Raw genomic sequence first — 13,171 nt, 5'->3', positions numbered from 1 at the left:
ACTAAGATTGGTCAAGTGTCAATAATAGAGAAGTAGCACAGGACACTAGATAAATGGTTTGGTTGGGTAGAGGCAACTCAGCAATTTAAAGAAATACATGGAAAAGGTAAAAAATTTGTACACTTATGACTTTAGGACCTGAAATTCAGGTTTATTGCTGAATTAAGTTATTTACTTAATGTATTGCTTTAACTTAAAATTATTTTCATCAGTGTTTTTGTAGTACAAAAGTAATAATAAAATATTTATCCACAAAGTAGAAAAATTTGAAAATAAAGGCAACCAAAAAAGGGAAAACAAATCGGCCATAGTCATTAATGTTTTGGTAGATTTCATTTTTATATGCATATATTTATGTAATTTTTGAGTGACTCGTTTTTTAAGACTATAGGGTACTTTAAAACTTTTCTGGGACAACCTTCTTATAAGCCTCATGCCCCTCGCCAAAAGCTGCTATAAATTTGTCATATGAAATAAGGAATTGACTTTCAGCGTAATATGCTGGTTGTTAGGACTGCTTTCACTGGACCATCAGAGGTAGTGGTTTCATCCTAAAAGTGTCTTCTAATGTCTCACCTTTTCTCGGGATGAAACCCCAAAAGATAGAGAACCCTTCTCGGGATGGAACACGAAAAGATAGAGAACCCGTAGCTGTTCTACAGTATAATCACTCCTACTCGTTTTATTTAGAATACCTTCTTGGCATAATCCTTAAATCTCTGCTGTAATATAGATTCGTTGTATTAAATCCTAAAATGTTTATAAAATGCATTTGAAGAAAGAACATCAGCGCTCTTTAAATTACACTGTGTTTGCATTCCTTTCTTTAGCCTAAAAAGTATATATTTGACATTCAAGATCCCTAGTGGATACTGTGAAAAAGAAAAAAAAAGATTGAAATTGGTTTTTACTGTTTACAGCATTAATAAAATTATCATTATTCTTTTTTAAGGGTGAACCAGGGAAACCAGGAGAACAAGGCTTGATGGCAAGTATCTGAATTTATCTTTTTCTATACTGAAAAGAATGAAAAGACAAGTTACTCAAAACTGTGGTCAAGACTATGTGTAACAAATGTGCCTGTTGTGTGATCTGTAACAAAGAGTGAGAATTAGTAAAAGTTAAAAAGTGATAGCGATAACTGAATCACTGTGCTGTACCCCTGAAGCTAACACAACATTGTAAATGAACTATACTTCAATTTTTTTTAATGGTAAAAAAAAAAAAAAAAAGTATTCCTTTAAAACAAACAAGCAAAAAAGAAGTGATAGGGCCTGTCCATCACATGCTAAGGATCACATGACAACACATCTGCAGAACTGGTACAGGAGGAAAAAAGAGGGAGATTCCAGGTGAAGCAAGTGACAGAGGATGCTGAGGGAGACTCTGTTATAAGAGATTAAATTCAGGGATATGCCTATTAGCTTAAAAAGAAATGAGATTTCAAAGGAACCAGGTGTCACTACCTGTGAACTAGTAGAGCAAACCTTCGACAGTGATTCAAGAGGTTTTTCTTTTGCTGAAGGGAGAGAACAGTTGTGCCTTCTTGACCCCTGAAACTGATAATAAAACGGTAAGTTAATGGTTAAAATATCAGCAGTTATGGTTTGAATATCATTTGTCCTTCCAGCCAGAGAGAAACAGTTGTGCCTTCCTGATCTCTGTCATTAAAAAAGATCATGAAATGATTCCTCTTGGACTTTCCCGTAAACACGCAGGTCCCAGCTCCTCAAGTTTGTTTATGCTTTGCCAGTGAAAGAGAAGTTAGGGCAGCTTGCTGAGCCCCAAAGAGTAGAATTCCTTCAACCTACCTCTCCCTGTCACTTCCTCCCTGTCTCTGGAGCTACCTTTCTGACCTGCTTTGTGACACGAACAATATTGAGGAACACAGGATGACGCTCTAATAACTCAAATTCCAGAGGACAGCTATGTCTCACGCTTGCCCTGGATGCAGTGAGGACGGTCAGCTTGATCACGTCCATTTCACACGATGTGTGGCACGCAGCCTGCAGGTGCTCAGGATATAAAATGTATTTTAAAAAAATAGAAGCTAGGTCCTAGTGAAACGAATGCACAGGAACACGCTAGTTGGTCAATAATTAAAACAAATGTGTGCATAGGCTAAAGGTCAGAGGCTTCTCCCTGCACAGGATGCCTTCAACAGCCCTCCTGGGGAGACACTCAGCAAGCTGTAGTCCTAGCTGTCATGTAGCTGCCTTCAAAACATCACTGGTGAAATGGAAGCATCCTGGGACCACACCTGACCCACTGCCTGGAAATTCTCTGTTTCTGACCTACAGTATCAAGATAGATATTTGATACAGACAGTCAGTCTGGGAGTACTATAATGGATTCTTTTTAAAAAGAATAAAATGAAAGAAAAACAACAGCAACAAAAGACCATATGTGAAAATTAAATAAAACATCTGTCATCCGTGGTAACTTTGCATACAAGGGCAGCATTAGCTCTCCAGGTTATAGGATCAGAGGGGGTGAAGAATTTTTGGAAAACTACCATATAAATTTTGAAATTGCTTTATGCAGTTGAATGCACCTGTAATTTCTATCATGGATAACGGTCAAAACATATTCCTGCCATACACTCTTACGTCCAAGGCTACTTAGGATTCTTAGGAGCCCTTGTTTGTCCCCAGGTGTGCAGAGCCTGTGATTTTTATCATTGCCTCTGGCTTTCTGCCCTGATGCCCAGTGCATATACAAAGTTCTAAAATAAAAATGGATGTTTAAAAAATTATAATCTTATCTTCCTTAAATTCATATAGATGCTCTAGAATACACCGTGTGAATAACAAATTAGTCCCATTTCCCTACCATTCCTAGCTTAATGTCATTAAATATAAATGTTCCGCCTAGTCCTAAATGAATTACGTCATTGTCTTAGTTTGCTCTGATTTCCCATTTCATATAGCAACTTTTCAGATAAGAAAAGTTTTCCTGGGTATTTTTCTCTAAACCTTTCTTCTTTCTTTAAACTCTTCAGATATAGTTCATATTCTCATTTCAAAAAATGAAGCTGAGAAACTCAGTTGAAATCGCAAATGTTCAAAGGATATGTCTAATGTAGTGATCTTCTAAAGTACAGCATTGTACTGTTCTTAAAGATGTAAACTTCTTTTTTAAAAGAAAACTTGTATAATATATATTTAATAAGTAGACAAATAAGTATATATCTCAGTGAATTTTCACAGTGAACATAGCTGTGTAACCACAAACCAGATCAAGAAATAGAAGGTTATCATATCCTAGAAACCCCCTTTACCCACCCCGCCATCACCATCTCCCTCTTCTGCCAACACAGATTAATTTTGCCTGCGTTTGAATTTCATATTAATAGAATCATACAATATGTAACTTTTGTGTCTGGCTTCTTTCATCCAACAGTATATTCATGAGATCATCCACCTCTGTTTTAATAGCCTTCACAGCTGGTTAAAAAAAAAAATTAAGAGGAAGAACCTTTCTTCCTTGAATACCCTGTTAAAACTACATCACTCAAATAACAGTAAATGAATGGTCTGTCTGTCTGACCTTGGGCAAGTCACTTAACCTCTCAAGTTTTCATCTGTAAAGAAAGGAAAATCGTACCCTCTCTGCCTCCCCTATAAGGTTGCCAAAGACAAGTGCAATAAATTAGGAGAAAGCACTTTAAAATATATAATGAATAATTGTATGAGTATGTTATTATTATTATCACTCAGTTGTTCCCTCTACAGTAAATTACAGGTGAGCATGGATTTATATAACAGATGTATTCCTGTAAAGTTCTATATGAATCAGATTTTCATAAATCAACATAGCTTAAATGTGCTGGGAAATTTTGCTATTTAAAGCAATATTCAGAGTCTTTTCATAAAGCAATATAATCCCCTAATTCCTCTTCCCAGCAAACTGAATTTTTATATATTTGCCTAAAGTGAAATATTTCTATTATTTTTAAAAGTATCATTTTAAAAAAATCACTATGTTTACTAACTTAAATAGCACCTGTGTATTTTAACCCATCTCAAAGACAGAAGATACTGGAAATATAATAGCAGCTTTCACGCGGAGAAAAATTTCCTTAGAAATTTTCTTTTTCCTTTCAAACGTTATATGTATGTGTACGTATGTGGGTGTGTGTGTTTTGACTCGAAGTCTGGTAGAAAGAAAAGTACATATTACCAGTAATTCTGGCCTCAGAACAACTTAGTAGTGTATGACTATCGTCTGTGATCCTTTTTACTGATCTATAAAATGTAGGCAATAATTCCTATTCCACCTATATCACTGGAATATGGTGAGAAGCAAGTGAAATAATAAAAATATGAAAATGCTTTATGGAACACAGACTTCCGTAAATGAGAAGTATTGCTGTTAACACAAAAATGTCAGATGACATAACGTGGCATACAGAAAGACCACTCTATGAGACATAAGGGCTAACGACAGTGTGATTATAGCTGTCAATTAAATTAGAGTGTGTCAAATACTGTGATTGATAATGCAACTTATTCCTTTTGTCCTGTTTGTTTTCATCATTGTGTTTGGCCTTCTCCTATATATCACATCTTCTTACCTCATCACCTTTTCATAACACACCCCTTCTCATCCACCAGTTCAGACAAGGGAAGATAATATATACCACTGCTCTCATCTTTTCCACAGTATGCAAAACCCACTACCTCTGTTGGTTTGCACCATGGAAGAGTGTTTGCTTATGTGAGGATCTTGAGAGGCATTAGAAAATTTTTAAAAATGTAAAATGTCTCTAATGATGAAATGAAAAAACTAGGAATTATCTAAAATTGGCTCTTTCAAAACTGTTTATGAGTGTGTCAGGTGGGAAATTAGTTTTCATAATCCATGCTATATATTTTATATTGCAAAAATAATCATCTGAAGATTATTCAGATGATTAGCATGAAGGTTAGATGATTAGCATGATTAGATGAAGATTAGCATCTCTAATAGAATAAAAAAGAAGTCCTGCCTCTCAAGCAGTTCCACATTTATTTAACCCTGCTGTGCACCTATTCCATAAACAAGACCTTCAGGTTTTGCAAGGAGTTCTAGAGGAGATTTTAAAAGGCAGAATCTTGAGCTAAAACAAACTGGACTCCATCTAAATAAGGAGAGAATCGCTCTGGCTTATAAAATTAGACTCAAGAATCAAACCAAGAACTGACGACAGCTGGAAATGCTAAAGTTCTGAACCCTGGCACAAATGGTCTTTATTTTTCAGTTCTTCAGGAGTTTAAATAGTTGTTAGAATAGTATTTTTGAAGGTGTCTTTCCTTTTGATATTCTTACTGTTTCTTTCTTTGACAAATATAGTAGTTCTCTAAAACATAAAAGACAAATGATGTATATTCAATGTGCCAACTACTCCCTGTTTCCTGGAAATTATTTTTTTGTCCAAAGTGTCTATAACCAAGGTTTCATAGACCATATCACTTTCCCTACACTGAAACTCTTCCTTCCTCTCCTGCCCCTCAAATATATGCAAACTCCATAGCGTATCCATTCATCTCTTTCTGAATTATAAGAGTACTTAAAATGTCATTCGTTGGGCCCTGGTGGTGTCTGAGAGTTCAAAACTCAGAAAAGTTTTTCTGTTATTGTTCCTTAAAGTGAAATTTGGATTGTATCCAAAGAAGTTATAGATACTTTTTAGTTTATTTTGATTTTGCCTGCAAACACATTTAATACGTTTGTGTCAAGTGAATATAATGTGTTTTATGGTCGCTAATAACATAAGCATAGATAATTGCTTCTGCTTCATTTAAAATACAATTGAATTAACCAATATGTGAAGATTTACTTTAAACATATTTAGTTATAATGCACTGCTATCCCACAGATTTGATAAAACTTATCATTTTACTTAATTGTACTTTGCTGTCTCAACCATATTGACCAGCAGGATGGCAGACATCGGACACAGCAGCAGGCTTCTCTTCATGATTTTAATCTGGTGAGGCAAACAAACCTTCAAATCACAAATGACCAAAATCATCTTACGATATTTAGTTATTAGACTAGATATTAACAATGAAATCTTTTTTGGTAAAACTGCATTACTTCAGTTGTGCACACCAAACTACCTGCCGGGGTGCCTTAGCAACTGTTCTAATGCCTTATTATTCTCACATAATCTGTTTGTCCATGAAGTACATGTAAATGCCACACCGACAGAGTCCTTCCAACCCACCAGAGCCTGTAATACTTGGTTTTCCAAATTGGCCAAGGCCTGCTCCCCCGCTCTCCCACGCGTACCTAATATCCGCATCTCTATGAGACTGAAGCTCTCATATGTAGACATTTGGGATGCTCACAGGATCAAACTCCATCCATGTGCCTCAAAATACCCACCTCTTTGCCCCATCCTCCAGTTTATTGTAGGGCACACCAGTGGTGTGGTTCACCTGCAGAAGAACAGACCTGGGAAAGAGACAATTCACAGTCCTTGAAGGGAGCTTCAGTCATTGGGGCAGAGAATTCCAAGGTCCCAGGAACCCAGAGTACAGTCTAAGGTCAGGGAGTGGGCTACCACAGGAGGAGGTGTGCAGCCAGGGAAGAGATCTCTAAAGTGTGGACCCTAAAGCAGGAGCCCTCTTGCCCAGGGCTAAGGGCAGTACTGGGGCCATGTGTCTGAATGGACTCAAAAAAATAGACTTCTGCTTTGGTCACCTCCTTCGAGAAAACTTCACACACACTTCCTCATTCACAGACATTCACACTCCCCCAAGCTAAGTTAGAAGCTGCCTTCTCCCCTCCTCCACAGCATTTATCACATCACAAAATAATTGTGTCTGGTGCTTAGTGTATTCAATAAACTGAATGACTGAATAACATGAATCAATGAATCGATCAATCAGGTACTAATGCAAGGAAATCCTGTTTATATTTTTCTCTCATCCAATATCATCACATGCCAGGAGTAGGATTAAGCAGGATAAATCCAACAGAAAACTACTTTTTCTTCTGCATCTTCATATATTCATTCACGTATTATAGATAATTTGAAGTATATGTGTGTTCATGAATACGCATGGTGTAACTAAAGGACTGATTTTCATGAGGAAAAGTAACTGTAGCGATTTTTAGTCACACTCTGTGACTGTTTTTTAACTAGAGTGTAAATGATCTAGAAGAAATCTTAGGAATCATCTAGTTAATCGCTTCACAGATAAAGAAACAGCATCAGAGTGAATAAATAACTTGACCAAACTCATAGAGTAGTCTGTGGCAGAACTAGGGTAGAATCCAGTTCACCTGATTGTCATCTTACGCATTTTACAGTGTAGATCTGCTAGATCTACACTTTCCAATATAGTAGCCACTAGCCACATGTGGCCATTTAAACTGAAATTAAATAAAATTTAAAATCCAGTTTCTAAAAGTGGCACTAGCCACATTTCAAGTGCTCAGTAGCCACATGTGGTTACTGGCTACCTACTGGATTGAGCAATAGAGACTATTTCCACTATTCCAGAAAGTTCTGTTGGGTAAGGCTGGTCTAGATAGAAAACAGATCTGGACAGTAGATGAGTACATATTAGAGTTCTAAATTTAAGTCTTCCTTCTGCTGGTAGTAAGATATTTAAATTTTAGCAGTTAGTGTTTCTTAGCATTGTTGATTTAAAATAGGAAAAGCACTTGCACTTACTCAATAGAAATATTTTTTACTGAGCGTAGTATAGGGTGATAGGCCTTCATGAACCATAAATTTGTTTCCTTCATGGTACACTAGGGAAGTATGCTTAATCACAGAGGGCAGAGGAAGCCTGTTAATTTTTCTTTCTTTACGGGTCATTTCCATTTTGGATGCAGCAATGAGAGACAATTTGTTAAATATTTAGAAGGGATGGAGTGAGCTAATTTGAGCCTTGGATATTTGGTAAGAGGCGATAGAATCTCTGTTTGGGGACCTAATCAGAACATAGATTCTCTAATACCTAGATCTGTCTTTCATCTGCTGGCGGTAGTTAATGTCCAATATTTAGTCTTGGGTCCTGGTTTCGTCAAGTGGTGAGAAAAATGTATGGCTTCTTTAATTTACTGAGCATTAAGAGACCTCCCATAAAGAGGTCAGAGCTTCATGATTTTGGGAAACACCAACAAATGAATCATCCAGGTTTAATATTTTCCCCAAAAAGTCAGCACATCAGGTAGAGAAGTCAAAAAGAATTTATTCTTTTAAAAAATAAATTACTGCATTTAAAACTTTTTTCATCAAATATTCATGAATTAATATAATAACATGTCATCGTATTGATAGGCTCTGAAGGAGACCTGTTTCAGAGGAACTTCTTCAAATAATAGAAATTATGGAATTATATTGTTGAAGCAGAAAAAAATCCCAGATACTTAAACAGAAACAACTGCCTCAAATCTGAGAACTTTAAGGAGAAAAATAGAATGATGTCTAACTTCCCATAAGAAGAGCTTGTCTATGTATCTTCTAAATAGATGATGTTGGATGATTCACCCTAGTATTTTGATTCCATTAGGTACTACTGTGATGTAACCATTTTATTTCAAAATATCATTATTTATGTATACTAGAAAAGTTTTGCTTTATATCTTTTTCAATTTGATTAAAAGTTTTAGATGGCCATCTTAAAAAAAAACAAAAAACAAAAAACTGAGAACTCTTACCAGTGGTTAGAAGTAAGATAGCTAGAGTTGCAAAACAATGGAGGAAATTCGGTAAGTGGAATGTAATAATGTTCATATTCATTAATTCATTGTTTCAATGTAGTCAATAATGATTTATTTGCTAGGCACTGCTATGTAGGTGCTGAGGATGTAAAATATATGGCCCGAAGAATTTGCTGCCTAGTCAAGTAGATTTGATAAGTATGTAAATATATTAAAATACAGCCAGTTAAAATGTGCTAGAGAAACACAGAGGACAAAAACAAGCTCTGTCTGGGTGCACTGGAGAAGGTTCACAAAGGAAGTGAGTTATGGCTGCTGAGCCTCGAAGAATGATTAAGACCTTTACATGAAGGCTAATGGGAAACTGCTTGGGAAAGATGATTCAATGTGACTGAAGACAGAGTCCATGGAGGACTCGAAACAAGAGATGAGGCTCTCCCATCTCAGCTCTGTCCTGCTCTTTTCTTGTTTATGCTGTGTTCCTTCATACCCAGTTCAGCTAAATCATTGGCTTTTACACTGAAAACATATCCGCACACTCTCTTACATTCTAAACATTTCCCAAAAGTTTCTCGTTTGGCATTTCCACACACTTAAGCTATGGAATCTAAGTCTTGTAAAACATCATTTGAATTATACTCCAGACTCACGTATAATAGTGGCTAGAGTTTATGTTTCTTGACCCTCCCTCATCAAACATCCAAGGAGAACATGGAATTTTATATAAGTACATCTTAAATGAACCCTTCTTAAGTAAGACAAATTTCCATTATTTATTTCAAATTTCCTCTTACCCTTTATAAACCAAGTTGTATTTTCTGATCTTGTGACCAGGTTAATAGCTTTCAAAAGGTTATGATTAAAGTCTGTTGCACCAAACCCTTGAGAAAGTCTGATACTAACATTTTATGACTCCAGTAAGTTAGATTATACGTGTTATCATTTTCCCCCGTGGAAACAGACTTTAAAAAGTATTTTCTTCATTTTACCTAACTTTTATTAAATCTTGGAAAAATTCTTAACTCAAAAAGGAAATAATATTAAATGGCTTAATAGATTGGGGCTTTTATTCTCCCCTTCACAGATGGACCACCTCTTTTTTGTTCCCTGTGTTTTTTATTACAGAAGCTGGTTGTATATTCTTGTATCCAGAAATGACCAGCAGCTTTTAGAGCTTTGAATTTTACTGTTAGCCATCAGGGACAGAACAGGAACTATGTCCGCCCCCTGCTCGCACAGAACATCATTTCCTAATAGCAGGCAACCAGAACTTGCCTTAAAACACCTCCCAAGAGGCATCCTAGAGCACATCATTTAGAAACTCTGCATTCTGTTTAAGTAATTAATACCTCAATCAAATTTGTGCTAACATCAGTAGTCAGAAAAATTCAGTAATTTTTTTTTCCATTCCATGATCTATCAAACAAAAGACTTTTTAATTAAAAAATGTTATTTTTACAAGCTGGAAAGTGCAGCCAATGCATAATGGTTATAGAAACGTCCATTTCTTAACTGCCTGCTTTGAAGATTAACATGAGTTGATAATTTTACTTACTGTTTGCATGATGGCTTTTGATACGCATTAGAGACCTTAGACCTACATCCACATCCATGACACTCTCCGTGTCAATGAGACCATGTAATCAAGATGATTTTTGCTTTGAGGTTTTAATATAGAAACCATGAATTGAATTCCTCCACTCACTCTTGCACTTAGAGGTAATCTAGAGGCTATAAGAATAGGCCAGGGACTTCCCTGGTGGCTCAGTGGTTAAGAATACGCCTACCAATGCAGGGGACACAGGTTCGATCCCTGGTCTGGAAGATCCCACATGCCGTGGAGCAACCAAGCCCGCGTGCCACAACTGCTGAAGCCCACGTGCCATAACTACTGAAGCCCGTGCGCCTAGAGCCGGCGCTCCGCAACAAGAGAAGCCACCGCAATGAGAAGCCCGCACACCACAATGAAGAGGAGCCCCCGCTCGCCTCAACTAGAGAAAGCCCACGCACAGCAACAAAGACCCAACGCAGCCAAAAATTTTAAAAAATTAAAAATTAAAAAAAAAAAAAGAATAGGCCAGTAGCATTAGAATGACTTGGGTGAACGTGAGTGAAAAATCTTGTCATTCTTATCCTGAGATACTATTGTCTAAGGTATAAGGGAAAACTTGGTTTACTCTATGTGTTCATCATTCATTCCTATAATTTTTATCAACTCAAAGTAAGCACCATTGTGCTTACAAGCACCTACAAGGCCATACACATGTGATCTCCCTACCCTCTCCAGAGCCCCATCTTCTACTACTTACCTATTGCCTCCTCAGTGTTCTTTGAACACACTGAGCATATGCCCACCTCTTGGCCTTGTACTTGCTATTCCCATGCCTGGAACATTCTTCCCCCTTCTACATGCATGACTGTCTTGCCTGACCTCTTTCAGGGCTCTATCCAAGAGTCACTTTATCCTAGGCCTTCACTGATCCCCCAATTTAAAATACCACCACATCCACTTCTCCCAATCCCTACCCCCCTATTTGCTTTAACACTTACCCCCGACACAACTTTATATTTTACTTGTTTACTTTTTTACTGTCTTTCTCCATTCACTAGACTACGCAGTCCAGGAGGGCATGCATTTTTATTAATTTTGTTCACTACTGTATCCCCAGTGCCTAGAACATTGCCTCACACTCGATGGGCATTCAAAAAACTGCTCAGTGGATGAATTCATGAATGAACCCAAAAGGATTCACTGAGCAATTACTGTGCCAGCTTCTGTGTATGATAAAAGACATGTAGAGTGAAGAAAGAAGTAACCTGACAATCACAACACAGTTGGTAAATTCTGGGAAAGAAGTGCTGTCATAGGGGTGCTTTGGAAAACAAAAGAAGGGGACCTAGCCCCAAGGGTGGAGGCACTGAGCCCTGAATTATGGAATGAGTGGAAGAGACAGGACCAGAGAGAAGAAGCCCATTAAAGGAACAGACAACCAGAGGTGCAGAGGTGTAGAGATGAGGAAGCAGGGCTTATGTGGCAAACTACAACTGTTACAAAAGCTTGAACTTTTCTCTCAAAATCCATGGAAAGCCATGGAAGGAGTTTTCAGCTGAGGCAAGGTAGAAACCTGTAAGCCTTTTAGAAAGCTCCCTCGGGCAGCACTGTGTAGAAAGGGTTGAAGAAGACTGAAAACACAGTGGCTTTTAGCTGGATGTCACAGTAGCTTAGGTGAGAGAGAAGCGGGTTGAACAAGAGCATGGCAATGCAGCTGAAGAAGAGGGCAGACCGGAGAATGTTCCTGAGTAAGTGTAGTGTCTGGTGGACCCAGAGCCAAAGAGTAAACTATCACTCTCAGGCCCGAGTAGCGCGCCTTGAGTAAAGGCAATCACCAAATGGGAACTATAGTATTTCTTTAACTTACTTGACTGCCATATTCTACATAATATTCTACATCGTCTTTAAAAATGGAATCTAGCGGGGGTGGGGAAAACAGGAAAGAAAATCAGTGCACTGTGTAATTTCCTACCTGTTTATAACTTTTAGGTTTTCGTAGCTCTCCATAGTCTTTTCTGAAAGACCATGAAAATTAGGTGTAAACATTTATCTGCAGATAAGTGATGTCGTTACTCCACACTTAGAATTTTTCAGTGGCTCATTTGGTTCTTATCTTTTGAATAAGGTTATGTCCATTGTGCAAAATCCTTTAATGAAAAAAGTTAATACATTCTACATCACCCAGAGCCTATATTGAAATGAGTACATTTTAAGGTTTAAATTATAGTTTAACACTTCTGGAGTTAAACTTAAAGAAATATAGTTTAACATGTTGAGATTCTATATATTACACAGTTTCCAATCTTGAGACATATACAAAGAAATGATTACAGAAAATAAAAGAGACCAGATTATTCTCATCTTAATTGGTCATCTGCAAAGTATATGCAAATATAAAAGTGCCCGCCAAGAAAATACCTAAGAAAGGAACAATTCATTGATTGATAAAAATGGACTAAAAAGATTGACTCTTTGGTTTGGAAGACTATTTGATTCAAACTTTTTAAGACATGGGGATAACAATAATAGAATTATTTTAGAAATCTTAGAATACTAGAACAACTAGTTTTAATTTTAGGAATAATCAGATACACTAGCTTGACAAGTGAATAATGAATATATGACATTCTTCATCCAAGTCATTATTCAGGCTGAGACTATAAGTAAGTTTAAGAAAGATTAGATAAGTCAGTCAATGGTTCTATGGCATTTATCCATTACTTTATAAATTTGTATTTGTACTAGAAACTACAAAACTACTCAAATGTAGACATCTTAACCAACTGGTAGTAGCATACCCTAACTTCAAAATCAATTTTTGATCAGTGAAGCTTTCATTTGTAAGCTTAAATTTATGACCACAGTGTCACAGATATATAATGGGACTATTAATCAGAGAATGCTCAAAAAATATATACATGAGCAAAATATTGATCAAAATAGCTATTTGTGTGT

At 36.8% G+C, this 13,171-nt stretch overlaps 1 protein-coding gene across 2 annotated transcripts in view; it reads left to right on the top strand.

The window, feature by feature from the left end:
* COL25A1 (collagen type XXV alpha 1 chain) overlaps positions 1-13,171 on the top strand; it is a gene marked incomplete at its 5' end in the record, with an annotated part of 476,870 nt that overhangs the window by 341,727 nt on the left and 121,972 nt on the right. For both annotated transcript variants that reach the window (XM_082463101.1, XM_082463100.1), the window contains one exon: positions 953-988. In XM_082463101.1, the coding sequence (XP_082319227.1) occupies positions 953-988 (36 nt within the window). The remainder of the gene's footprint in view (positions 1-952; positions 989-13,171) is intronic.

Source organism: Balaenoptera physalus, assembly GCF_965194825.1.
Source record: "Balaenoptera physalus genome assembly, chromosome: 5".
Lineage (NCBI taxonomy): Eukaryota > Metazoa > Chordata > Mammalia > Artiodactyla > Balaenopteridae > Balaenoptera > Balaenoptera physalus.
This window is presented reverse-complemented; position numbering and strand designations above follow the sequence as displayed.